Source organism: Gopherus evgoodei, chromosome 3 (assembly GCF_007399415.2).
Source record: "Gopherus evgoodei ecotype Sinaloan lineage chromosome 3, rGopEvg1_v1.p, whole genome shotgun sequence".
NCBI classification, from domain to species: Eukaryota; Metazoa; Chordata; order Testudines; family Testudinidae; genus Gopherus; species Gopherus evgoodei.
Genome location: NC_044324.1, coordinates 201,709,468 through 201,735,636, shown reverse-complemented (window position 1 = coordinate 201,735,636; position 26,169 = coordinate 201,709,468). Strand labels below are relative to the sequence as shown.

The 26,169-nt window shown below is 41.4% G+C and overlaps 1 protein-coding gene across 1 annotated transcript in view; it reads left to right on the top strand.

Annotated features, from left to right (window-relative positions):
• The first annotated feature begins 487 nt into the window (after positions 1 to 487).
• The window catches only part of FANCL (FA complementation group L), a 78,236-nt gene continuing 52,554 nt past the window's right edge, over positions 488 to 26,169 (top strand). Inside the window, exons 1-5 of the mRNA XM_030557831.1 lie at positions 488 to 679; positions 4,436 to 4,494; positions 5,392 to 5,452; positions 7,015 to 7,071; positions 15,215 to 15,312. Of these exons, the coding sequence (XP_030413691.1) occupies positions 587 to 679; positions 4,436 to 4,494; positions 5,392 to 5,452; positions 7,015 to 7,071; positions 15,215 to 15,312 (368 nt within the window). The 5' untranslated portion in view covers positions 488 to 586. The remainder of the gene's footprint in view (positions 680 to 4,435; positions 4,495 to 5,391; positions 5,453 to 7,014; positions 7,072 to 15,214; positions 15,313 to 26,169) is intronic.

Below are 26,169 nucleotides of genomic sequence, written 5' to 3'. Positions count from 1 at the left end.
GTTTGCTACGCTCTACTGAGGGGCGGACAGCCCTGGCTCTCACTGCAGGCAGCGTGCGCCCCCGGCCATGCACTGCTGCGGAATCGCGGACTAACCTGGGGCAATGGCTGAGTTTCGCGGCCTGGCCAGGGCTCCCCCTCTCAGCAGCCCTGCTCAGCTCCCCGGAGCCCACTCCAGCCGAGGCGCACTGAAGGCCCAAGGGAGGGATCTGAGGATATTGGCTCCGCCGGAGGGAGCGCGGGACACGCACGAGCTCTGAACTCCTTGCCTGGGTCTTACCCGCGGGGGGGAGGGTCCGGCCTAAAGCGCAACACGGTGGGCGGCACTTCCCTCTGCCTTGCATCAGGGCTCGGCTCTGCGCGACAGCGGCAAATCGATCGCCCGCCCCCGAACACGGCCACGGCCACGTCTCCCGCCCCCGCCCCTACTTTCCTCAAGCGCCACTTTGCCAAGCCAGAGCCCGCCAGCTCCCCGCGGCAGAGGCAGGGCGCATGCGCGTAACCCGTGCAGAGGCGGGTTTTGCTGCGGCGCGTGGGATTCGATTCGAAGAGGAGCCTGCGCCGCCAGCCCGCGCGCGGGGCGGGAGATGGCGGGTCCCGGGGCGCTTCTGCGCCAGTGCCCGCTGCTCCTGCCTCAGAACCGCGAGGGGAGCGTCTACGAGGGGTTCGTCACCGTGCAGGTACCGGCAGCACCGCCCGAAGAGAGTGTCGTCCCTTCTAGTGAGGGGGAGGGGGCGGGGGCGGGGGGGGGGTTGTGAGGGAGTCCCCCCCCCAGTGAGCGGGCGGGGTCAGTGCCCTACGATCGACGTGATTAGAAATTCTTCCTCTGCAGGTCTCTTACCTGACATGAGTAAACACTGACATGTGACACTGTCTACATACAACATACTGTAAATGCACAAAGAAAAGGAACACTGGGTCCCTGCTCTTCCTCCCACCTCCTCTCCCACCGCCCCCAATATCTTTTCCATCTGAATAGCCTAAGTAGGGGGTTATATTTCTGGAATCGATGAAATCTTTAGCCAGTAACGTGACTTCCAAATTGACCATGTCCCTTTTAAAGTTAGTTACTTCTTGCTACCTTTCTGTACTTAATGAAACAGTGTATCATAGTTATTTGACCTTTGAAAAGGTCAGAATTACATTTGCTTCTTTCTTGAGGGGGGGAGGAGGACATTTAAGAGTAATAAAATTCAGAGTTGTAATATATGATGAAAGTTAAGGTAATGAGGTAAATTTTTTTGTTTCTCTATATTTTGAAACCACTATAAGGCAAGTATCAGGGGAGTAGCTGTGTTAGACTGGATCTGTAAAAGCAGCAAAGGGTCCTGTGACACCTTATAGACTAACAGACGTATTGAAGTGTGAGTTTTCGTGCATGACTGCCCACTTCATGGGATGCATGTAGTGGAAATTTCCAGAGGCAGGTGTGTGTATATATATGTATATATGCAGGCAAGAATCAGGCTGGAGATAATGAGGTTAGTTCAGTCAGGGTGGATGAAGCCCTTTTCTAGCAGATGAGGTGTGAACTCAAGGGAGGAGAAACTGCTTTTGTAGTTGGCTAGCCATTCACAGTCTTTGTTTAATCCTGAGCTGATGATGTCAAATTTGCAGATGAACTGAAGCTCAGCAGTTTCTCTTTGAAGTCTGGTCCTGAAGTGTTTTTGCTGCAGGATGGCTGCCTTAAGGTCTGCTATAGTGTGGCCAGGGAGGTTGAAGTGCTCTCCTACAGCTTTTTGTATATTGCCATTCCTAATACCTGATTTGTATCCATTTATCCTTTTATGTAGGAACTGTCCAGTTTGGCCGATGTACATAGCAGAGGGGCATTGTTGGCCTATGATGGCATATATTACATTGGTGGACGTGCAGGTGAATGAACCGGTGATGGTGTGGCTGATCTGGTTAGGTCCTGTAATGGTGTTGCTGATGTAGATATGTGGGCAGACTTGGCATTGAGGTTTGCAACAGGACCTAACCAGATCAGCCACACCATCCTTTTCTCCAGCCTGATTCTTGCTTGCATATATATACCTGCCTCTGGAAATTTCCACTACATGCATCTGACGAAGTGGGTATTCACCCACGAAAGCTCATACTCCAATACATCTGTTAGTCTATAAGGTGCCACAGGACTCCTTGCCACTATAAGACAGTGTCTTTGGGATGTCTATTCCTTGGAGCAAAATTTGTGTATATAATTTAAAAAAACAATGTGGGCATGTTTTTTCCCCAAACATTATTTATATTTTTGCTGATGTTATGGCTGATCTGCTGGTGTCTTAAACAAGCTTCTCTAATTGCTTATCTACCATAGAGACTGCACTGGTTTAACTGTAGGTCTGATACAACCCTTTATTCCAACCAGTGTGACTTTGTAGATTGGATTTAAGTCTTAATGACAAACTAAGATTTTAAGATGGCCTGTAATTATCCTTTTATAAAACATGAGCTTACATTAGTGTTTTGCAGTGAATTCTACAGTAGCAAAGGGAAAGGAGAAATTCAGCATGGCCGTATGTGGGTTTTTTTGTTTTGTTTTAATCTTGGCTTTGTTCCAGATCTTCAGTGATGTCATTACTATGCAAATTTTCTAGGTAGTTGCTTTCTTTCAAATGCATATTATTATTTATAAAGTAGATTTTTTTTTTATGTTTAAGGTAAAATAAATCCTGATATTTCAAAGACAGTGTTGTGTGTTTAACCTCAATCGCACTGAAGTGACTACTTAGATGCATAAAACTAAATCTGACAGTGTAAGTCTGTATAGGCTGGGCTTCTACAGCTTGCAAAACTGTGTATTTACACACACACTTACATATACTCTTGTACACACACACGATTCCCTACAAACCGGTTCCATTTTCCCTTGAAGCTGTGTGTTAGCTGGGATGTCTCTGAGTGCATCAGCTGTTAGTTCATAACTAGGGGGGGATCTAAAACAAAAATAAAAGCTAAAATTTTAAAATAGCTTGCATGCTAGATGCCTTTCATTTTTTACTGTTTGGAGTCTTTGGTGTGTAACTAATTGTAGAATTAACTTAAGAGTTGTAGGTTGCTTTTAAAAACAAAAATAAGGTATCCTGTAAGAATTTTGTAAGAGCTTGCATTTATTTTAGTGTACCTGTTTTGTTCAACATCTTTATTAATGATCTGGATGATGGGATTAATTGCATCCTCAGCAAGTTTGCAGATGACGCTAAGCTGCGGGGAAAGGTACATACGCTGCAGGGTAGGGATAGGGTTCAGAGTGATCTAGACAAATTGGAGGATTGGGCCAAAAGAAGTCTCATAAGGTTCAACAAGGACAAGTGCAGAGAGTCCTGCACTTAGGAAGGAAGAATCCCATGCATCACTACAGGCTGGGGACCGAATGGCTAAGCAGCAGTTCTGCAGAAAAGGACCTGGGAATTCCAGTGGATGAGAAACTGGATATGAGTCAGCAGTGTGCCCTTGTTGCCAAGAAGGCTAACGACATATTGGGCTATATTAGTAGAAGCATTGCCAGCAGATTGAGGGAAGTGATTATTCCCCTCTATTTGGCACTGGTGAGCCACACCTGGAGTATTGTGTCCAGTTTTGGTCCCCCTACTACAGAAAGAATGTGGACAAATTGGAGAGAGTCTAGCAGAGGGCAATGAAAATGAGGGCGCTGGAGCACATTATTTATGTTGAGAGGCTGAGGGAACTGGGGTTATTTAGTCTGCAGAAGAGAAGAATGAGCGGGGATTTGATAGCAGCCTTCAACTACCTGAAGGGGGTTTCCAAAGAGGATGGAGCTAGGCTGTTTTCAGTGGTGGTAGATGACAGAACAAGACGCAATGGTCTAAAGTTACAGTGCGGGAGGTCTAGGTTGGATGTTAGGAAACACTATTTCACTAGGAGGGTGATGAAGCACCGGAATGGGTTACCTGGGGGTGGAGGTGGGGTGGAATCTCTTTCCTTAGAGTTTCTAACGCCTGGCTGAGATGATTTAGTTGGTGTTTGTTCCTGTTTTGAGCAGGGGATTAGACTAGATGACCTCCTGAGATCAATTCCAACCCTATTATTCTATGATTCTGTATCTATACTGCAGTTTTGCAGCGTGAGCTCCAGGATCCTGAGTCAGCTAACCTCAGCCAACCACAGGTGTTTTAGAGTAGGTCTTCACTGCAATTAAAGTCTTCACTCTGGTGAACTGAGAAAGTTTCAGAGATCTCTTACCTAGAGATTTTCTTCCTCTATTAATTTTGTTCATCTAAAAGATAACATGCTGTACTATATGATAAAAGAAACAATGTTCGGAATAATGCAGTCTCTGATGCAGAAAAAATTCCATATAAAAAGTTTATTCCTCCATTTTTCTCATAGCAGCTTCCCTTTGAGTTGTTTCTGTATTTTCTCTATTTGATACATCTGCAAACTTGCATTTTAATTAAACACTTATTTTCTAGGATAGAGACTTCCATATAAGGATACTGTTACCATCAGATTTTCAGCTTAAAAATGCAAGGTGAGGTAATATTTCATGATAAATACACTTATATTTCTTCTGACTTACCGTGGGGATGTATGAGTATGTGTGCATATGAATACTAGTGTCACAGAGTAGCTGGCCTCAGGCTTCTTTCGCTCATTGTCTGATAGCTATGTAAAATTTCTATCCAAATAATACTGTTTTCATTGAGTTGTAAGTACCTGAAAAAAAGGGTGTTTAAGAATGGTGACGATTTAATATTCATATTATTGTAGTGTCCAGAAGCCCAAATAGGTTGCATGCCCTTTGTTTTAGGAGTTATACAAATATATCCAAGCAATAGACACAAAGAGCATACAATGTAAGATGAAAAGTCTTTTCAACCATGTTGCTCTGATCAATATTGCAGTTAATATTCTTCCCTGAAGATTAGTAAAACAGGAAAATAATTTAACGTTCATGCGATTACAATGCAATAACTAATTAGCTCTTGTGAGCTATTAATGTTTATTTTTTATATATATACTTTTGTCATCATCTTCAATATCCCCACTAAACTGTGTGGCAGTTAACTCTGACATTTTCAGGTTTTGTGTTTTTTGTTGTTGTTAATTTTAGTATCTGTTACGGAGACATATTAACTTGTAAGAATTATGTTGTTGTTTTCAACCTAGAATAGAGACTAGCTTATAGGTAAATGTCTACTTATTAATTTTTAAAGAACTTTGGCTAGAGAAAGTGACATTTAAAAATATAAGTGACTCATCTTAGTATAAAAAATTCAAAGTTGGAAAATATTTTTTTTTCTTGTTTTTCTGGGAGGTGGGCAAGAGAGAACTTTGTAAATTGTAACATGGACTTTTGTTTCATATGCTGTTTCCTTGTTTAAAGATCACTTGAATCAAGTTAAAACTATGAAAACTGTATTTCTAGGATACATTGTAGCTGGCGTCTAAAGAAGGTATTGGATGGGTATCACCAGATTGTGAAACAGGTATATTATTCTTATAAAATCATTGTGAGCTTGAAAAAATATGAATATTAAATTTAAAAAGCGTTTACTCATCCTCACCATCCTAAAAGTATTTAAAAAAAAATCCATTAACTGTACAGTAAAGATGTATTGTTTTGCAGTGCTTGGGGAATTATAACTTACCCTGAGGAGCGATAAGTGAAGTCTTGTAAATAACTTTTTAATTTTCCTGCAAACCAGTCTTTGAAGACTATTAAAATGAACAAGTGCTTTATACTATTTTTAAAAAGCCCACAACTGAAAACAATTATGCTGTTGTCTTTTTCCTCTTGTTTTTTCTCATGCTCTTCATTACTAATTGTACTTAATATAAAAAGAGAGTTTAGAAGATCTGTCACTAACAGGAGGGTGTTAATTTGGTTATATAGTTGCTTGTGGAGTCTGAACTTACCCTTATGGGCCCTATCTGGAAGAATAGCGGGCAGTCCACAGAAACTCTGTGGGGGCCATGCTGGCTACAAAATTGTGATGGCTACTTTTATTTCCAAGATGGTATTGCCCATTCAGTTCTGGTAAATGTCTGAACTACGGACCTTACAGTGGTATAGCTGTACCGCTGCGGCTGCACCACTGTAAGGTCTCCCGTGTACCTGCTTTGTGCGCACGGGAGAGAGCTCTCCTGCCAGCATAATTAAACCAACCTCGACAAGAAGCATTAGCTCTATTGGTGGAAGATGCTCTCCCACTGACATAGTGCTGTCCACAACAGCGTTTTTGACAGTGAAACTTTTTTGTCAAAGGGTGGGTTTTTTCACACCTGTTGCAGACAAAAGTTTTGCCAGAAAATGTGCTAATATAGCCATAGCGTCAGCTAGCTAACATAGCTACCTATTACAGCCTGCTCTTTAAGAGCAGAGTGTGACTTATCACCTAAAGAATGAAATTGGGGACTTGAAAACTAGAAATGCACTGACACACCCAAGTGTGGGAGGGTGGGGTTTAAATTTAATTTTAGTCACCGAGGGAAGATTTTTAAATGGAGTCTGAATCACGAAGGGCTAGTCTACAGTGGCAACACTAACGTGCTGCCATGGCAGCGCTTTAATGTGCCTTGTGTGGTCGCAACACAGCTCTCCCAGCGCTCTTTAAAAAACCACTTCAACGAGGGGCGTAGCTCCCAGCGCTGGGAGGGCAGCTCCCAGTGCTGGGGCACTGTTTACACTGGCACTTTACAGCGCTGCAACTTGCTGTGCTCAGAGGGTTTTTTTTTCACACCCCTGAATGAGAAAGTTGCAGCGCTGTTAATTGCCAGTGTAGACAAGTCTGAAGACTACTTGTTCTCATTGGCTGTCAGCTTCAGTTAAATTATATGAAAAAAAGTACATAACTTATTCAGCAAAATTTCATACATTGAAATCGGTTTGTTCTATTTTTTAACTGAAATATAGTTTAAATCTGTTACATTTCCCCCCATTTTACGTTATCTTTAATTGATTACAATATCAGAAAATGGATAATGAAACTAAAATTGTTACTGAAACATACTGGATGGAGGAAATTAATTGACAACGTTTTCTCCCCAGAGATTGCAACACTGTTCTGATCTGGTCAGTTTTATGGTGGAGCTTAAAACTATTCTGGTGAGTAATATATCCCAAGGAGACATTCAGGTGGTCTTAATTTTCACTTTCTCATTACTTGCCTTTTTAAAGAAAGCTATGAATGAATTTGTTAGCTTTTTAAAGTTTAAAATGAACCTTATTAGAATATTGCAATTTTAGGACTATAGACAGCTAGTTGCTATTTATTTAGTAATTATGATATTTGACATTAGTTCTTATTCATTGGACTACTTGGAGTGTTCCAGAAGTAATAACCCAGCACTCCAGCAAGTGGCCCTGTTATATTAAGCATCATATAGAAGGTACTTCCCTGATTGTGTTTTTACCTCAGGTTTTGGTTTGTGTGGATGATACTCATCTTATAACCATGTAAAGGGATCATTCTCTTGATATCATCTTCACAGGGGTTTTTCTACATTTATAAATAAGCAACTTAAAAACCCCATCATACATGTGTTCTGTGTAGTGTGATTTGAGTATACAATTCAAAATATAGTCTGTCCTATCTGAGGTAGGACTGAACCACGCTTAACTAAATTTTAAACAAGTCTACTGACTGACTGTGTTATGGGGTTTTTTACAGTGTAGATACACCTTTTGGAAGAGTTGGCAGCTGTCTATGCTACACTATTCCCCCCCCCCCCCCCCCCGAATCTTCCTATTGTTGCTACTACTAAGGCCTTGTCTACACTACACAGTTTTGTCTGCAAAAGGCAGCTTTTGTTGACAGAACAGTGGAGGTGTACACACTACAATATGTGTCCCGCTGGCAAGACTCTCTTACTTTGCCAACAAAATAAAACCACCTTGTTGAGAGGCGTAGAGCTTTTTGCAGCAAAGTTAGATCAACAAGGCGTCAATGTGGACACTTCATTTGTTAGGTTGTCATAACTGGCCTCTGGGAGATATCACACAATGCCCACCATGACTGCTCTGCTCACTGTTTTGAACTCTGCTGCCCTACATCCAGCTACACAGGCATGTATCCCTCCCCTTTCAAAGCCTCAGGAACTTTTGAAATTCCTCAGCATGGAGAGGTCACAAAACTACTGCCCAGATGAGCTCCCACAGCAAACACACTCCTGCCTGGACTACAGGGGAGCGGGTGGATCTCCTTGGTCTGTGGGGAGAGGAGGCTGTGGTGGGAGAACTTGGATGGGAATCACAGTATCAGAACATTAACGCAGAATCCAGCTCTCCCCAGCATTAGGATAGCAGTGACAGACAGGCAGGGCGGGCTGCTGCTCGGGAGTGGGAATAGAGAGACTGCTGTGCTGTGCAGGGTTGAGGAGGGAGGCGGGGGCTGATGTCAGGGTGTCCCCTTCTCCTCGCTGGTATACCAATCTCTGCTGAGCTGGGGTGGGAGACCAGGGGATACCAGCTGTCTGTGCACCAACTTCTGCCTCAGGATTGATTGCTTCTGGCTGCTGTCTGAACTTAGAGGCAGCATGCTGAACCACTCACTGTCCCCCCAACACACACACTTCCTATACACCAGGGATCCCCCAACTTTTCAGCGTCATTCCTCCCTTTACTCCTGTCCGTGCTCCCGGCCGGGGCTAGGAGTGGGGCTGCAGCTCCCGGGGTGGAGGTGGGGGAGGAGAAGGAGGACACATGGACAGAAATACAGGGGTTGCAGCTGGGGCGAGTCTGGGCCAGGAGTGGGGCTGTGGCTGAGGGCAGGGCCACACTTGGGGCTGGAGCTAGTGACAGGCCCGGGAGCCAGGGCTGCGGCTGGTGCAGAGCTGGGAGCGGAGAGGGACTGGATGGCGCTTCCTTCCCTACCCTGCCGGGGGGACTAGCCCAGGCCTGGCTGTGTGTCTCAATGTTCCTCTGTGCTCCACACTTTGAGGACCTCTGCCCTACACACACACGCACTCACTCCCTGTCACACACACACTTCTGTCTTCCCCCCACACTTCTGTGGGTGTTTTGTGTTAGTGTTTAGCAATGTCAGTTTGGTCATATTACCGAGTGCTACTTTAAAAGTGATTTAAAATGTGTTACTTTTCAGGCATACAGAGCAGTCATTGCAAGGTTCATAGCACGGTGCAAACAAACAATGCCAGGCTCAGCATACTACAGCAACACACATTTCTGTGGCTCAGTATTAATATGCTCCTTCAAGGCATCCCCCCAGCCAAATAGTCCCCGCATTGGGATGCTCTTATAGCCTTGTGTTTATAACGCATAGCACAATACTGAAGAGCAGTGCAGGACCCATGCTTTCTGACAGATAGCCAGGTTGCAGGTTACCAGGGCAGATGAAAAGCAGCTGGTAATGTAGTAGGATGCCTATGGAATGATGGGATTGAGACCCTGTACCTGCTCCTGTGAGGCATTGCAAACCCTTCTCAAAGCACCCTGCAGTGAGTTGCACAGTGGGATAGCTACCCACAGTGCACTGCTCTCTCTGTGAGTGCAAGAGCTGCTATTGTGGATGCACTCCCCCAACACAAGAAGCATAGATTGGACATGCAACAGCGGTTTAATTACGGGGTGGCTGTATGTCGGCATAACTTGCACTGGCAAACTCTTTTTAGTGTAGACAAAGCCTCATGCTACTAATCGACTGATGGTAACAGCAGCAGAAATACTACCTTAGATGTGGGTCAAGCAATTTAACAACAGTGTTGTGGCTGATCAGATGACATGGAGGTTTAAAGATGCTGGTGACTGCTGGCACCTTGTTTACACCAGTACTTCCACCAGTGATGCTGCACTAGTGGTAGCAAGGATGGAAAATTAAGGAAATAAGTCTAGTGAAGAGAAAGTTTTGTTCTTTGCCATGGCTAGAACACAATTCCTTATCATGGTTATAAACCTATTTGGCCAAAATAGATTTATAACAGGCAGGACACTCTTGCATTTATGCATATTACTTAAACATAGGTAACAATTGTAGTGCGCACAGAGCCTTAGCGCACATATAATCAGAATTGTTTGATAAATGCAAAATTAAACTCTAGAGTGTACATTGGGTTGTCTGGTATCAGAGGGGTAGCTGTGTTAGTCTGGATCTGTAAAAGCAGCAAAGAATCCTGTGACACCTTATAGACTAACAGACATTTTGGAGCATGAGCTTTCGTGGGTGAATACCCACTTCGTCAGATGCATGTAGTGGAAATTTCCAGGGGCAGGTATATATATGCAGGCAAGCTAGAGATAATGAGGTTAGTTCAATCAGGGAGGATGAGGCCCTGTTCTAGCAGTTGAGGTGTGAAAACCAAGGGAGGAGAAACTGGTTTTGTAGTTGGCAAGCCATTCACAGTCTTTGTTTAATCCTGAGCTGATGGTGTCAAATTTGCAGATGAACTGAAGCTCAGCAGTTTCTCTTTGAAGTCTGGTCCTGAATTTTTTTTGCTGCAGGATGGCCACCTTAAGGTCTGCTATAGTGTGGCCAGGAAGGTTGAAGTGTTCTCTTACAGGTTTTTGTATATTGCCATTCCTAATATCTGATTAGTGTCCATTTATCCTTTTCCGTAGCGACTGTCCAGTTTGGCTGATGTACATAGCAGAGGGGCATTGCTGGCATATATTACATTGGTGGACATGCAGGTGAATGAACCGGTGATGGTATGGCTGATCTGGTTAGGTCCTGTGATGGCGTCGCTGGTGTAGATATGTGGGCAGAGTTGGCATCGAGGTTTGTTGCATGAATTGGTTCCTGAGCTAGAGTTACTATGGTCCAGTGTGCAGTTACTGGTGAGAATATGTTTCAGGTTGGCAGGTTGCCTGTGGGCGAGGACTGGCCTGCCACCCAAGGCCTGTGAAAGTGTGGGATCATTGTCCAGGATGGGTTGTAGATCCCTGATGATGCATTGGAGGGGTTTTAGCTGGGGACTGTATGTGATGGCCAGTGGAGTCCTGTTGGTTTCTTTCTTGGGTTTGTCTTGCAGTAGGAGGCTTCTAGGTACACGTCTGGCTCTGTTGATCTGTTTCCTTATTTCCTCGTGCGGGTATTGTAGTTTTGAGAATCCTTGGTGGAGATTTTGTAGGTGTTGGTCTCTGTCTGAGGGGTTAGAGCAGATGCGATTGTACCTCAGTGCTTGGCTGTAGACAATGGATCGTGTGATGTGCCCGGGATGGAAGCTGGAGGTAGGCATAGCAGTTGGTAGGTTTTCAGTATAGGGTGGTGTTAATGTGACCATCACTTATTTGCACTGTGGCACCACTATGGGCACCCACATGGCCCCACAATATGCAATATTTTTATGGCCGACCTGGAACAACGCTTCCTCGGCTCTCGTCCACTCACGCCCCTTCTCTACCTATGCTACATTGATGACATCTTCATCATCTGGACCCATGGGAAGGAGACTCTGGAAAAATTCCATCACGATTTCAACAGCTTCTACACCACCATCAACCTCAGCCTGGACCAATCTACCCGGGAGGTCCACTTCCTGGACACCACAGTGCAAATAAGTGATGGTCACATTAACACCACTCTATACCGAAAACCTACCGACCACTGAGCTTCAGTTCATCTGCAAATTTGACACCATCAGCTCAGGATTAAACAAAGACTGAATGGCTTGCCAACTACAAAACCTGTTTCTCCTCCCTTGGTTTTCACACCTCAACTGCTAGAACAGGGCCTCATCCTCCCTGATTGAACTAACCTCATTATCTCTAGCTTGCCTGCATATATATACCTGCTCCTGGAAATTTCCACTACATGCATCTGACGAAGTGGGTATTCACCCACGAAAGCTCATGCTCCAAAACGTCTGTTAGTCTATAAGGTGCCACAGGACTCTTTGCTGCTTTTATTGGGTTGTCTGTATCTCTCGAATGAAAACAAATACTCTGCAAACTTGTTAAGTTTGGTAATAAAGAACACCATGTAGTCAATAGACAATTGACTGAACTCTTTGTATACACTGGAAGGTAAGTGGACAGTAGTTATTCGTCTTTGTCAGAAGAAGATTGAGAAGAAATATAGCAGAATGTCAAACAAATGGTTCATCTGACTTTTCTGAAACAATGGTAAACAGATTTTACTGGATAGTCTGTACATAAAGCAGATATAGTTGATTAGAGTAAATGCTGAAGATTCTGCCACCATATTACCCAAATTGGAACAATATGCAAAAGTCATTTCACAATTCTGAATAAAAGTATCTGCCCCTCACCAGGCATTAATATGCTGGAATTAGCAGATCAGATAAATTAATGCCAAGAAATAGATACTGTACTATGTCTGCAAGTAAAACATTTATTATTCAAAAAGGAAATCTAACAGGCCTCTAGCTTATTTAGAAAGGTTCAGTTTTGTGTCATACACAGTTTTGATGGAGAAAATAACTACTGGAGACAACAGAAAACAAAGGGACAATAAAATCTGATGTCATGGATTGTTTAATGCTGTTGTTATTGAGATAGACATAGTTACAAATTCAATAAGTTTGTTTTAACATACACCGATCACATGGGAAGTATTTGTATATAAAATAGGCAGAATAGAATATTTTTCAGCCCATGTTTAGGTTTTCTTTCATTTATGCTGGATTAATTCACGTAACATGAAATTAAGATGGAGAGACCAGTGCTTGAAAAATTGAGGTTAAAAGATATCCTGTAAAGATTTGATTTCTTGAATCAAGTATTCTAAAATACTTTTGGGGTCGTCTTTGTGCATCTGAGGATTGGCTATACGAATCTGCTCCATTTTCATCAAAGTAAAGTAACTCTAATTTCCAAAGCAATGTGTTCAGTGGCATTTATTGCTTATCCAAGACATAGCAGAGTTTTTAGCCAAGGCGATGATGAGGGAGGACTGTGAGTGTGTTGTGTGAGAAAACAAGTGTTGTGGTAATTGGGAAAAATTGTTCACAAAGAAATTCTGAAGAGCAGTTGACAGTTTGAGCACTGTGTTTGCACATTGCTGTATTACTTAATTGTACTCTCTCAGTCTTTACCTCACTGGACAAGAGGGCAACTGTAGCCCATTTCTTTCTACTCTATAAAAGATCTGTTGCGCTTCTGTGAAACAGAGCAAAATGCTAACAAATCTGTTTCATGAATATTCTGTAGACTGGCTCAGCAGACTCTTCCTTCATCCAAAGTAATAACTTAAATTGAGAATATTGCAACAAAATATGTGGAAATACTAACCAGAATTTATTATGTGGAACCCTGTTCTTTAAAGGCTTCCACTGGTTTTATTTTAAACTTCTTTGGGAAAAATCTCTTTGATGTCAATGTTGTATTTCTGTTATTTTATTAGTAAACTACTATTTTTAATGGAAAATATGTCCTTGAGCATCCCAGAATTTTTCTTCATGATGCTAACATTTCATTTATTACAGCTAATAATGAATTTTATACAGAATCTATATTTACTTTAAATATAATCTACTAGTTAATGTTCTGTCTGGAAACTAATAAGGAGGACCTTGTTTGTTACGTGATTCTCCACTCCTTTTTGCAAAATTGTGCTCCAGTATTTGTTTTAATTTTGAAGTTTCTAGCTCTTATTACAAAGAGACATATAAAATAGAAATAGATACAAACTGCTGCTAAATCCAGGAATCTTGCTGCACACTTTCATTTTAGGTTCCTATGGAGTACACTGGGGTGTGCTAATAAACACTACCTGTAAGGCTTTTAGGGAAGTCTGATAGTATTTTGAAGACATTTATTAACCAACTTAGATTCAGAGTGAAAGAGTTATTAGACAATCTCCTAACTAATGGGCAGTTTTCCTGAGAAAATATGGCATTGTTGACTGAAGTCTTTGCTCACAGCTTTTCATGCACAATTGCATTATTGAATGTCTAATTAATGGCTTGAAAATCCCCACCATATGACTAAGACATCTATTCCAAATTGGCATAGTATCTCTCTGCCAAAAAAACAAAACCTGGGACTCATTGCACATTTACAGTAGGAGTATTTTTTCCATTTGATAGGAGTAGGGGCATTTGTTCTTTCATTTCCCCCAATTCACCATTTAGTAGTCTTCATTTGAGTGGATCCTTTCTGTCTTTCTAACTGAGGTCTGTTAAAGTTAACTAGTGATATGGCTTTGGATTGCCTGGTGCCTTTAATAAAACTTTGTTGTTTCACTCTGAACTGAAGAGAGTTTGGGTACAATATATAGGCATGCAACAAACAATTGAGAAGATGAACAGTTTCTTTTACAGAAACTTCACCTGGTGCATTCATAACTTTCCTGACAGGTGCTGCTTTCTGTACAAATCTATTCTAAAACTTGATTGCCTTGGTCTTCCTTTGAACTGGGCTTTTTCTGCCTGTCCTATAGCCAATTCCCATTCATGATAAAGGCCTCAGTTATGTTTTCACATCTGCACTAATCCCACTTCTTTCCCCGTCACCTCTCTTTCGTGGATTCTCATTTCAGCCCCGGACTACTTTCATACTTTGTGAGTGGGATTACCAGTGTTCCTGAAAGGAGAGTCAATGAACACCTCCAATCAGTGGTTTTAGATTGGAAATATACCTCCAATTTTATTGTTCTTTAAAATAATTTAACATTATTTTAAACATGTTTCTAGGAAATGAGTATCACTGTGCATGAACACAATATGGAACATATGGCCTGATTTTTCTATGGCCCTAGACTTCATTGTCAGGGGAGATCGCTTACTAGGACATTGGGGGTAAGCACTTGACAAGCTTTTCCTCAGCTTCATCCCCAAGGACTACATGGTATTAAAATCAGGAAATGGAATAGGTTTGGATTGCAATATAAAGCCTTATGTACTAAGTTGTAAAGAAGACAGGGAGGATTTCATAGAGAAGTAAGGATTTGCCTTTGCTTTGGAGCCCAGGAGGCAGCTGTGCGCTTAACAGAACCTTTTACTTTTAAGTGAAGTGTTCTTTCAATCAAGATGCCTGACTTCAAATGTACTAACTTTTAAAAAAAACACACCTGATATTTACATGTGAAGACTACAGTGTCAACATCTGTTAAAAAAAATGGTTTGATCATCATCATCTGAAGCACTTTACCAAACTGCTTCTTTGTCTGCTTCATCTGGAGGCCAAAACCAAAAGCAAATGTAATGTACAGTTAATTTTACTTAAACTTAATATTTTTGAATGAATTTTAAAATTGTATGACTGAACGGATGCAAAAATACTGAAATTGTGTGCCATTTATAATGAGATGTTCTAATATTCTTTTAAACAGGAAGCTGCTTTAAAGAATTCACAAGAGCTGCATGCACTCCCACCTCCAGAATACTACTCAGACCTTGTCAGAGATATAGAAATATTGGGTTGGAATAAGTATGTTTTGGTTTTCAATACTTAATAGAGGTTATCTTTAGAATATGTACTGCAAAGTATCTTTGGTCAGTTAATTTAGTCTGTACAGGTCAAACAGTTTGGTAGTGAGAACATCAGTCTACTGCTTTTGCTTTTCTGAAACTGTTATATGAACCAAAAGGCCTATCACACTATTAAAAAGAAATGACCTGAAGGGTAAGATGCTACATATTACTACAAAGAAATCAATTTTTATGTGTGCTATAAACTGTCAGCATAGACAATATTTTTAATACAACTTCTTCTTTCTGCTTTTCTCTCCTGCTTTTCCCCTGTGTTGTATATCATTTGATTCTGACACTTTTCATTAAATAGTGAAAGATAAGTGATGTCACCATATCTGAGTTACATGTAGTAGGTAAAGCTACTGTTGCACCAGCAAATGGGTTTATCCTTTCGTAAAAGCCTAGATGACACAGTTGTTCTAAGAAACTAGCACATAAAAGTACATTACACTGTCTGAGGGGTGAATCTGGCTCCTCCTTTGCAGCCATAAGGGGCTTCTGTGCAGGGAGGCATTGTGGCTCCACTGTGTAAAAGAGGAAGTGTGTGAATTTAGGGAGCCTGCTCGGGGCTGCAAACTGTCTGGGTCCATTCCAGCTCTTTCTGAGCACTGTGTGTAGCAGATGTTCATGTTGCTGTGACAACATGGCAGCTCATTGGCAGGAATGATGGGGAACTCATAGAAGGGAATCAACACCAGAGAATTTGGTCTCTCCATGAACAACTATTGCATATCGGTTCTCTGGAGATGAGGTTGGTCAAGTAGTATCCTATAAGGTCTTCATTCAGCAGGCAGTCAAGCCACCATTTAATATAACATTTTTAATGTAACTATGTCTCCGGACAGGGAGACAGCTGGGTATGCTTTCTGTGTGAAGAAGGCTCTACAGGAGGGGGAGTGGGCTCTAACTCATGAGATATTCCTGCTTACTGCATATATAGGAACAAAGATGAAATGATACAAGAACAAATGGATATAAACTGGTAACCAACAAGTTTAGGCTTGAAATTAGACAAAGGTTTCTAACTATCAGAAGAGTAAAGTCTTGGAACAGCCTTCTAGGGGAGCAGTGGGGGGGTTAAAAACCTAACTGGCTTCAAGACAGCTTGGTAAATTTATGGAAGGGAATGTCTGATGAGACCCTCTACAAGGGCGTGTGGCCCATCTGTGCTAGTAACAAATATCTCAAACAACTGAAGATGGGACATTAGATGGGAGAGGGCTCTGAGTTACTATGAGAATTTTTTCCCAGGTTTTTCTGTTGGGTCTTGCTGACATGCTCAGGGTCCAAATGACCGCCATACTTGGAGTTGGGAAAAATTTCCTCCCAGGTCAGATTGACATATACCCTGGGGTTTTCTCAACTTCCTCTGCAGCATGGGGCATGGTCAGTTTCAGGTTTAAACTAGAGTAAATGATGGATTCTTTGTAGCTTGAAGTCCTTAAATCATAATTTGAGGACTTCAGTAATGCAGCCAGAGGTTATGGCAGGAGTGGGTGGGTACGGGTCTGTGGCCTGCAGTGTGCAGGAGATCAGACTATATGATCATGATGGTCCTTTCTGGCCTTAAAGTCTATGAATCTAATAGCATGTAGACCACTTTAGATATCAGGGCTCTCAAGTTTATAAAGAAATCAATATTCCAGGTGGAAATACTGAAATCCATCATTACAGCATTCTCATCCCAAAATTTCAAAATATGAAAATAAGTCTGAAAATCTATGGATGATATGATTGGGGAGAGTCGTGCAGAGATTTTAGTTTCTGCTACCCCGAGAAGCATATTCTATACAAAGTACTGTCCTCTTGGGTTTGTAACTTACTCATGGGTATTTGCAAATTCTATTAATCCCTCTAGCAGTCTGCTTGGGCCTAATTTTTAGGTCCTAAGCAGACCCAGACCCAACAGGATTGAGTTGTTTTCTAACTTGATCCCAGCCCTTCCCACCGAACTTGAGTCAGTGCTGCCAGCTCCTGCCCGTGGGATTAATGCGGTGGCGGCTGCACGTGCCAGTGGCTGTTCCCTGCTGTTGCTGTCCACTGCATCCTTCTGGGGACTCAGAGGCACTGGAACTCAGTGGCATACTCATTCTGCATCTTGCACAGCCCAGCAAGCTGACAGCTGTCAGCAGGAGCAAAGCTTGCCACTGTACCAATGTCATAGGCAGGAGGAGAGCTGAGCTAACTCAAGCCTGAAAGTGTCTGGTGGTTTTCCCATTCAACATTTGTAATCTGGTCCCATCAGGTTTGGGTCAGGTTGCAGGGCTCCACATTCCTCCCTTCAAGTGGAAAGGAGATGTGTATCCATGTCTGGTTACGTTCTCAATTTGTTACGCAGGCCTGGGAGGTATATCTTAAAAACCTTCAGAAGCATGGCTCTGAGTGAACAACTGGGAAGAACAATTACAGCTTTCACACAAGTTAAAATTATTGTCCAAGACAGCTTTTATTTTGGAGAAGAGATGTAAAAAGATAGCGTTTGATTTACCAAACATTACATACCTCTCCTAAGATAAAATCTGACTCAGCTCTTGGGATAATGGTCTTAGGTAAATACCAAGTAAAATTTTTTCTTCACTTCGAGCTAGGAATGGCAGAAAATCAGTATTTAAAGATCTTGGTCCAGATACAGTACTAGTATCTCTCAGTGAACTCATTCTTAATATTATTTAACAGCTACCTGATATCAGGTCTAGAAATACTGGTGATCAGTGTAGATAATGTACCCCATATGTGGGAACATATTTGAACTCCTAAAAGGCTTGAAGGCAGTGTCATCCAAGGAGGAGATATGGAGCATAACCTGTCTCATGTTATGGCCCATGAAGTTTGTTAGTTAATTCAAGCAAATGCTTTTGCAGAAAAATGGTGTGCATCTTCTGGCAATATGTAGATTCCTGTCATGCTTTTGATCTGTGTGCTATGAGTTCAAATACCATTTCTCAGCTTCACGTTTGGTAGCTCTCTTCACCTTTTCACTGAAAGTATCTTTCCTATTCTCCATCTCTTGGTGCAAAGGGGTTTCAGAGCTTGGTATGCTTTCAGTGAAACATCAGTTACACATTCTAACAAATCCGGTCGTGCTGCAAAATAAAAGGGTTTCCATCCCCCAGCATCACTGTGATGGGGTGTATTAACCCCACACCAGTGAGGCAAGGGTTAAGGAGCTGCTCTGTATGCATGAAGCCATACCCCCTTGCCTCTGCTGGGCATGCTTTCAGTGGTGGGAGCATTCATAAGGGAGCAGTTTAGCTCAGTCTGGGCTGACCAAGGAAGAGAGCAGTTGGGTGCAGCTGCATCCTGCTGATACTTCAGACAGTTGGGACCGAGCCTCCTAGCCAAGGCACTGGAATCCCGTCAATCACAAGAACTGAGGATGACAACTCGGTCACCAGAGGGAGGGGGCTCTGGAGACAAACCAGGGAGGAAGCCAGAAGGAAGGATCCCAAGACTGATCCATGATGCCAACGGAGGTACAGGGATAGGAAGTGACCTGCCTGCGTGAGTAAAGGTACCAGACCCTAGGCCACCTATATGGTCTTCTGCATTGCAAGGTCCTGTGTTGGAACTCAGTGGAGTAGGGTGGGCCCCCTATTGGGACTATACCTGCTATGCAGAGCTCTCCTTGTTTCTCACCATTGGGTGATGCTACTGTGGATCATAGTCAATAAGCAGAGTGGCCTTTGATTATCACCATTGGAAATGCTACTCTGGACTTCATCTGCTAGGCAGAGTGACCCTGGACATTCATCACTAGGTAGTACTGCCAGCCTGGGGCACCCAGGCAGCTCCCAACAGTCACCACACTCTTCATATGATAGGGAGTGGTGTTATTGTCTTTCTATATGAATCCGAATATACCAAGAAAGTAAAATGCATGAGAGATGTTTACAGAACCTACGAAGGAACAAAGGTGTATATAGGAGAGGCATTCAAAACCTCAGATACAACTCCTTTGACTAAAATGCACTATATGAAAAGAGCAGTGATTTTTGTGGGTGAAGAAATAACATACATCTTATGAGGCGATCTCTAAGGCTGCTACAGGGCCTTTCATCTACACTTCTCAAACACTATATAATAGAACTTCAGAGTTGCGAACACCAGAGTTACAAACTGACTAGTCAATCACACCTCATTTGGAACCAGAAGTATGCAATCTAGCAGCAACAGAGACCAAAACATAACCAAACCAAATGTGGTACAGTACTGTGTTAAATGTAAACTACTTAAAAAGATTAGACCAAGTAAGGAAACTGTTTCTGTGCTTAATTTAAATTAAGATGGTTAAAAGCTGCATTTTATTCTATATAGTAATGTTTCAAAAGCAATGTTCAGTTGTAAACTTCTGAAAGAACAACCAAAATATTTTGTTTAGAATTACGAACATTTCAGAATTACGAACAACCTCCATTCCTGAGGTGTTCGTCACTCAGAGGTTCTACTATAGAATCAATATCCTCACTCTTACTGATGCAGTGTTGGTAGAAGGATGTTATCGAACAGAGTTCCCAGCAATACCTAAGTTCCTTTTCAATTCTACAAGGGTAGGTTGAATCCTCTCTCTTCTCCTAAGGATGAATTACTGATTTTTACATCCCATTTTGAAGACTGTGTGACATAGAGAACACTGAGAGGGAAAATTCTACCTTACTGTGGATTTTCATTCTAGGACATTCCATGTCAGACACTCTCACCCTCCCTCCCTGCATTACATACAAGGTGTTTTTTTCCCCTTGCTGTTCACTTGTTAAGTACACCTCCACTCCGATATAATGCTGTCCTCAAGAGCCAAAAAATCTTACTGTGTTATAGGTGAAACCACGATATATCGAACTTGCTTTGATCCGCTGGAGTGCACAGCCCTGCCCCCCGGAGCGCTGCTTTACCGAATTCATGTTATATTGGGCCGCGTAATATCAGGGTAGAGGTGTAGTTTGAAAGGGAAGAGAGTGTTCCTCCAGGAAATCTCTAAATTTTATGTCAAGGATCTGCTGCAAATGGTTTGAGTTGAATACTTTTTTATATGGTGTTTTTTCAGCTTTGGGAGCTATTGTTCTGGAGAGTTCTTCCTGAGAGGAGTTCCTAAATCCAGGCTCAGAGGAAACATTGGGCCTGCCCTGAGATGGGTAATGCTCACCTTGGAAACTGTCTGACATGGAGGGTCCTAGAATGAATATTCACTTAAAACAGAATTTTCCCTTTCTGTTGTTGTACCTAAATAGGTGGTCTGTGGAAATTTAAAAACACTGATGTCAAATATTTCTAGAAAGATATACCCAATAACAATTGGTCAAATTTTGTATCAGCTTCAACTTCTGGATAGAAATAAGATGTAGCCCTATGTAGGGCACATTGCAGTAGTTTAGTTTGGAATTAACGAGGCAAGGTTTGGTTTTGAGGAAAAACTGGCACAACCTTCTGGCTATGGCTGCTATGTGCTCTTCTAGTAGCACCAACCAGACTCTTAAATTCTGCACCTTGCCCTGTGATGCTACTTGAGCCCCTGAAGTAGATGAAGTGATATCATCTCTTACATTTTGTTTTCATCACCACTTATGTGTGGGGGGTGGGGGAGGGACAAAGAGGCCATACTTGCACAATGGGGGACTCTATCCTGGGAAGCAGTGACTCTGAAAAAGATTTAGGGATCATGGTGGATAATCAGCTGAACATGAGTTCCCAGGGCAATGCTGTAGCCAATAGGGCTAATGTACTCCTTGAATGCATAAACAGGGGTATATTGAGTAGGAGTAGAGGGGTTATTTTATCTCTCCATTTGGCACTGGTATGACTGCTGCTGGAATACTGTGCCGGCTTCTGGTGTCTAGAATTCAAGAAGGGTGTTGCTAAATTGGAGAGGGTTCAGAGAAGAGCCACGAGAATTACTAAAGGATTAGGAAACATGCCTTACAGTGATAGAATCAAGAAACTCAATCTCTTTAGTTTAACAAAGTGAAGGTTAAGAGGTGATTGCAACCAAGTCTATAAATACCAACATGAGGAACAAATAATTAATAATGGGCTATTCAATCTAGCAGAGAAAGAGATATCACGACCCAGTGGCTGAAAGTTGAAACTACGAATTTGGACATGGAATAGGGCTTAAATTTTTAACAGTGAGACTAATTAACCATTGGAACAATTTACCAAGGGTCATGGTGGATCCTTCATCATGGACAATTTTGAAATCAAGATTAGATGTTTTTCTAAAAGATACGTTCTAAGAATTGTATTGGGGGAGCTCTATGGCCTGTGTCATTCAGAAGGTCAGACTAGATGAACACAGTGGTCCCTTCTCTCTTTGAAATGTATGAATCTATCAACATCCTCTCAGATTTCTCCAGACTGTGTTTCAACCAGCTAATTAACTCTTCTCCATGTCCTGATGGGCAAGGCAAATGACTGCTATGGGTGGATGAAGTGATAGAGAGACCAAGGTGGGAGTCATCAGCATACTGAAGGCACCACAACCCCCCATCTCCTGACTAATCCTCCCAACTTCCCTAAATTCACATTGGATGGGAGAGTGACAAGATGGAAACCTGCAGAACCCCACATGAGAGCTCCGTCAGAGAGAGAGAACAGCTATCTAATAGAAAAGAACAGAGCCATCCAAAAAACAGCTCCAGCCAATTCTAATCTGCTGGGGTCCACAAAGGCATTAGCATTGATATTGTTGGCATGAAGTGTTGCCATCTGGCATTTAATAATAGTATGGTGATGAAATCTTTATCCACTACCAAGAGATCATCTACCACTGTAACTGGAGCAATCTGTTCCATACACTGGATGGCACCCATATTGAAAAGAGTGCAAGAGGTCTGAGGCCACCAGATATTCAGAATTGCTTTTCCCACACTTTTTCAATAACCTTAACCAGAAAAGACAGCTGAGATACTGACAATCTGGCCAAGTAAAACTGTCAAGTGGTGATTTCTTCAGCAGATGCCATACTAATACTTTCTTATGAGAGGCCATAATCTGCCATCCCTTAAGGAGAGATGGGTAATTTCTATTGATAAAAGACCCAGTTCTTTTGTACAAACCATTTACTAGCCAAAAAGAACATGGTTCCTGCTTGTAATTCACAGGATGAAGTTTCCCCTGTATCTAAGTGAGACCACTGGCTAAAATGCAGGCAAAGAAAACATAAGTAGAGTATTTTTAATATATATAACAACAACAAAACAACCTTAGGACTCTCCAATGCTGTGAACTCTCAGACAATACATTTAGTCTTCTTTTCCCATCTACTGTGATCATCACAAGTGCATCTAGTTTGGGTAGAGCCACATCTCTAGAAGCTAACTGTTCATGGCTGATGGAATGTACCTAAGATCAAAATTAATGTTCTGGACCTGAGAGCTACAAGGTAGGTTATAAAATTTTTTCTACAACTGGTAAGACAGTATTGTCCAAGAAACTGACTAGAAGACAGTCAAGTGTTATATCAACAAACAAGGTATTCAGGCCCAACAGCTTTGCGAGGGCATGACTGTGGAACTGATGCCTAGTTCATCAAGTGTATCTTATGCCTGTATTTGGCAAGCACAGGTAGTGCATTAACAGAGAACACTGTGGGCACAGACTTTAAAGACAATATGACTAGTGATATGTCTACGCTATGGAGACTTTACCAGCATAGTTATGTCAGCGTAAGTATTCTGGCTTAACTTTGTAGTGTAGATGCGACCTACGCTAACGGAAGGGTTTTTTCCATCAGTGTAGGAACACTAGCTCCCTAAATAAAGTTAGCTACATCGGTGGAAGCATTCTTCCATCAACATAGCTGTTTCTATGCCTACATCAACCAAACTTTTGAGTTTAGACCATAGTTTGGGTCTGAGATCAACTGCAATAGATCTCTTATTCAAGAAAAGAAGCCATTTGCCATCAGACCTCTTTGACAAGTGTGCTATGTCCTCATTTCTGCTCCAGAGCAGAGCTGGATACAAACAGTTAAATGAAAGGCACTATAACCCCCCCATCTCCTCACTAATACTTTACACTTTTCCACTGATCCCACCGGTGAGCAAAAATATGCCAGAAGAATGCATGGGTCATAGTAATTGCTTCAGCATCTAGACCAGCATTCTCAACCCGCGGCCCTCTTCTGGCTCAATCAGCACACAGCTGCGGCCATCGTGACATTCGCAGGGCCATACAGGTAGTATATATATTGTGTGGATGCGGCCCAAGTAACACATAGAGAGCTGCATATGCAGCCCACAATGGTAAACAGGTTGAGAATCACTGGTCTAGACTGTATTTCTATATGAATTTTGTGTGACCCTCAGTATCTCCTAATGATGTAATTGCACCTGCTGACTCCCAATCTGTAACTGTTCCTCTTCACAGCCTGGATCCTGGGATACTGACTATTTCTGATTTGGCATGCTCTGAAATGCAAAAGATTCTGCTGGAATCTGAAAAACCATTTATGGTGAAGTACTAAACTCAGAAATAGAAAAAGGTTTTGACTAGGGCTGTTGATTAATCGCAGTTAACTCACGCAAATAACTCAAAAAAATTAATCACGATTAATTGCAGTTTTAATCACACTGTTATGCAATAGAATATCAATTGACATTTATTAAATATTTTTGGATATTTTTCTACATTTTCAAATATATTGATTTCAATTACAACACAGAATACTAAGTGTACAGTGCTCACTTTATATTATTTTTATTATAAATATTTGCAATGTAAAAATGATGAACAAAAGAAATAGTATTTTTCAATTCACCTAATACAAGACCATAATGCAGTCTCTTTCTTGTGAAAGTGCAACTTACAAATGTGGATTTTTTGTTGCTGTTATGTAACTGCACTCAAAAACAAAACAATGTACAACTTTAGAGCCTATGAGTCCACTCAGTCCTACTTCTTGTTCAACCAATCACAAAGACAGAAAAAAATGTTTACATTTACGGGAGATAATGCTGTGGCTTCTTATTTACAATGTCACCTGAAAGTGAGAACAGGCGTTTGCATGGCACTTTTGTAGCTGGCATTACAAGGTATTTACATGCCATATACGCTAAACATTCGTATGCCCCTTTATGCTTAGGCCACCATTCCAGAGGACATGCTTCCATGCTGATGACGCTTCTTAAAAAAATAATGCTTTAATTAAATTTGTGATTGACCTCCTTGGGGGAGAATAGTATGTGTCCTGCTCTGTTTTACCCATATTCTGTCACATATTTCATGTAATAGCAGTCTCGGATGATGACTCAGCACATGTTTGTTTTAAGAACACTTTCACTGCAGATTTGACAAAACGCAAAGACGGTACCAATGTGAGATTTCTAAAGATAGCTACAGCACTCGATCCTAAGGTTTAAGAATCTGAAGTACCTTCCAAAATCTGAAAGGGATGAGGTATGGAGCATGCTTTCAGAAGTCTTAAAAGAGCGTCACTCTGATGCAGAAACTACAGAACCCAAACTCAAACTAAAAAAAGAAAATCAGCCTTCTGTTGGTGGCATCTGACTCATACGATGAAAATGAACATGCATTGGTGTGCACTGCTTTGGATTGTTATCTAGCAGAACCCCTCATTAGCCTGGCCGCATGTCCTTTGGAATAGTGGTTGAAGCATGAAGGGTCATATGAATCTTTAACAGCTCTGGCACGTAAATATCTTGTGGCACTGGCTACCTCAGTGCCATGTGAACACCTATTCTCATTTTCACATGACATTGTAAACAAGAAGCGGGCAGCATTATCTCCTGGGAATGTAAACAAACTTGCTTGTCCGAGTGAACAAAAAGTAGGACTGAATGGATTTGTAGGCTCTAAAGTTTTACATTGTTTTATTTTTGAATGCACTTTTTTTTGTACAGAATTCTACATTTGTAAGTTCAACTTTCATGATAAAGAAATTGTATTACAGTATTTCTATTAGGTGAATTAAAAATACTATTTATTTTGTTTTTATAGCACAAATATTTATAGTAAAAAATAAATGTCAGCACTGTACACTGTTCTGTGTTGTGATTGAAATCAATATATTTGACTATGTAGAAAACATCCAAAAATATTTAAATAAATAGTATTCTTCTATTGTTTAACAATGCTATTAATCGTGTTTAATTCTTTTAATTGCACGATTAATTATGATTCATTTTTTTAATTGCTTGATACTCTAGTTTTTACTGTAGGTAGTGTATAATAACTAGCCTCCAAGTTCTGCTTCTCTGTTGTGGATTATTTAATATTAAAGTCTTAGCCTCTCTTTATCTCTAATCAAGGTGTATCTGTGTACTCTTTCTCCTGGTGGATGACAGACTGAGAGTTCTAGAGGTCAAAGTTCATTATTTCCCCCTTCCCCGACTCTAAGGGGTAAGGATTTTCAGATTGGCTTTAAGTTCAATAGTAAGTACATCATAGAGGATTAGCATGTGTGTTTTCATGAAGATCTTTTCCAGCATTTCAAACGGTTAAGACGATGATTTAAATTTTTTTAAAAACAACTTTTTGCAAAGATACTTTTTTGTTCTAGAATTTATTGACAATATATGTTTGGAAAAGTGGGAGATGGGAGTTACTTTCTCTTGGATATTTTTATATGGTAAGAGTATAAAGGTTTATTATTGCACAACTACATGTGATTTTCTGTATGATAGCACCCTTTCTGAAGACATTTCAAAACTTGGTAGTTTTTGCAGTGTGCGTAGTTTCCAACATTCATGAAGTTGACTGGAGGGTCTTTCCAAGCTAAGGTCTTGAATGTGATCATACTGCTGGCATGATACTATTTATTTATAATAGTTTTATATGTATTTTTGAAAAAAATTAAAGG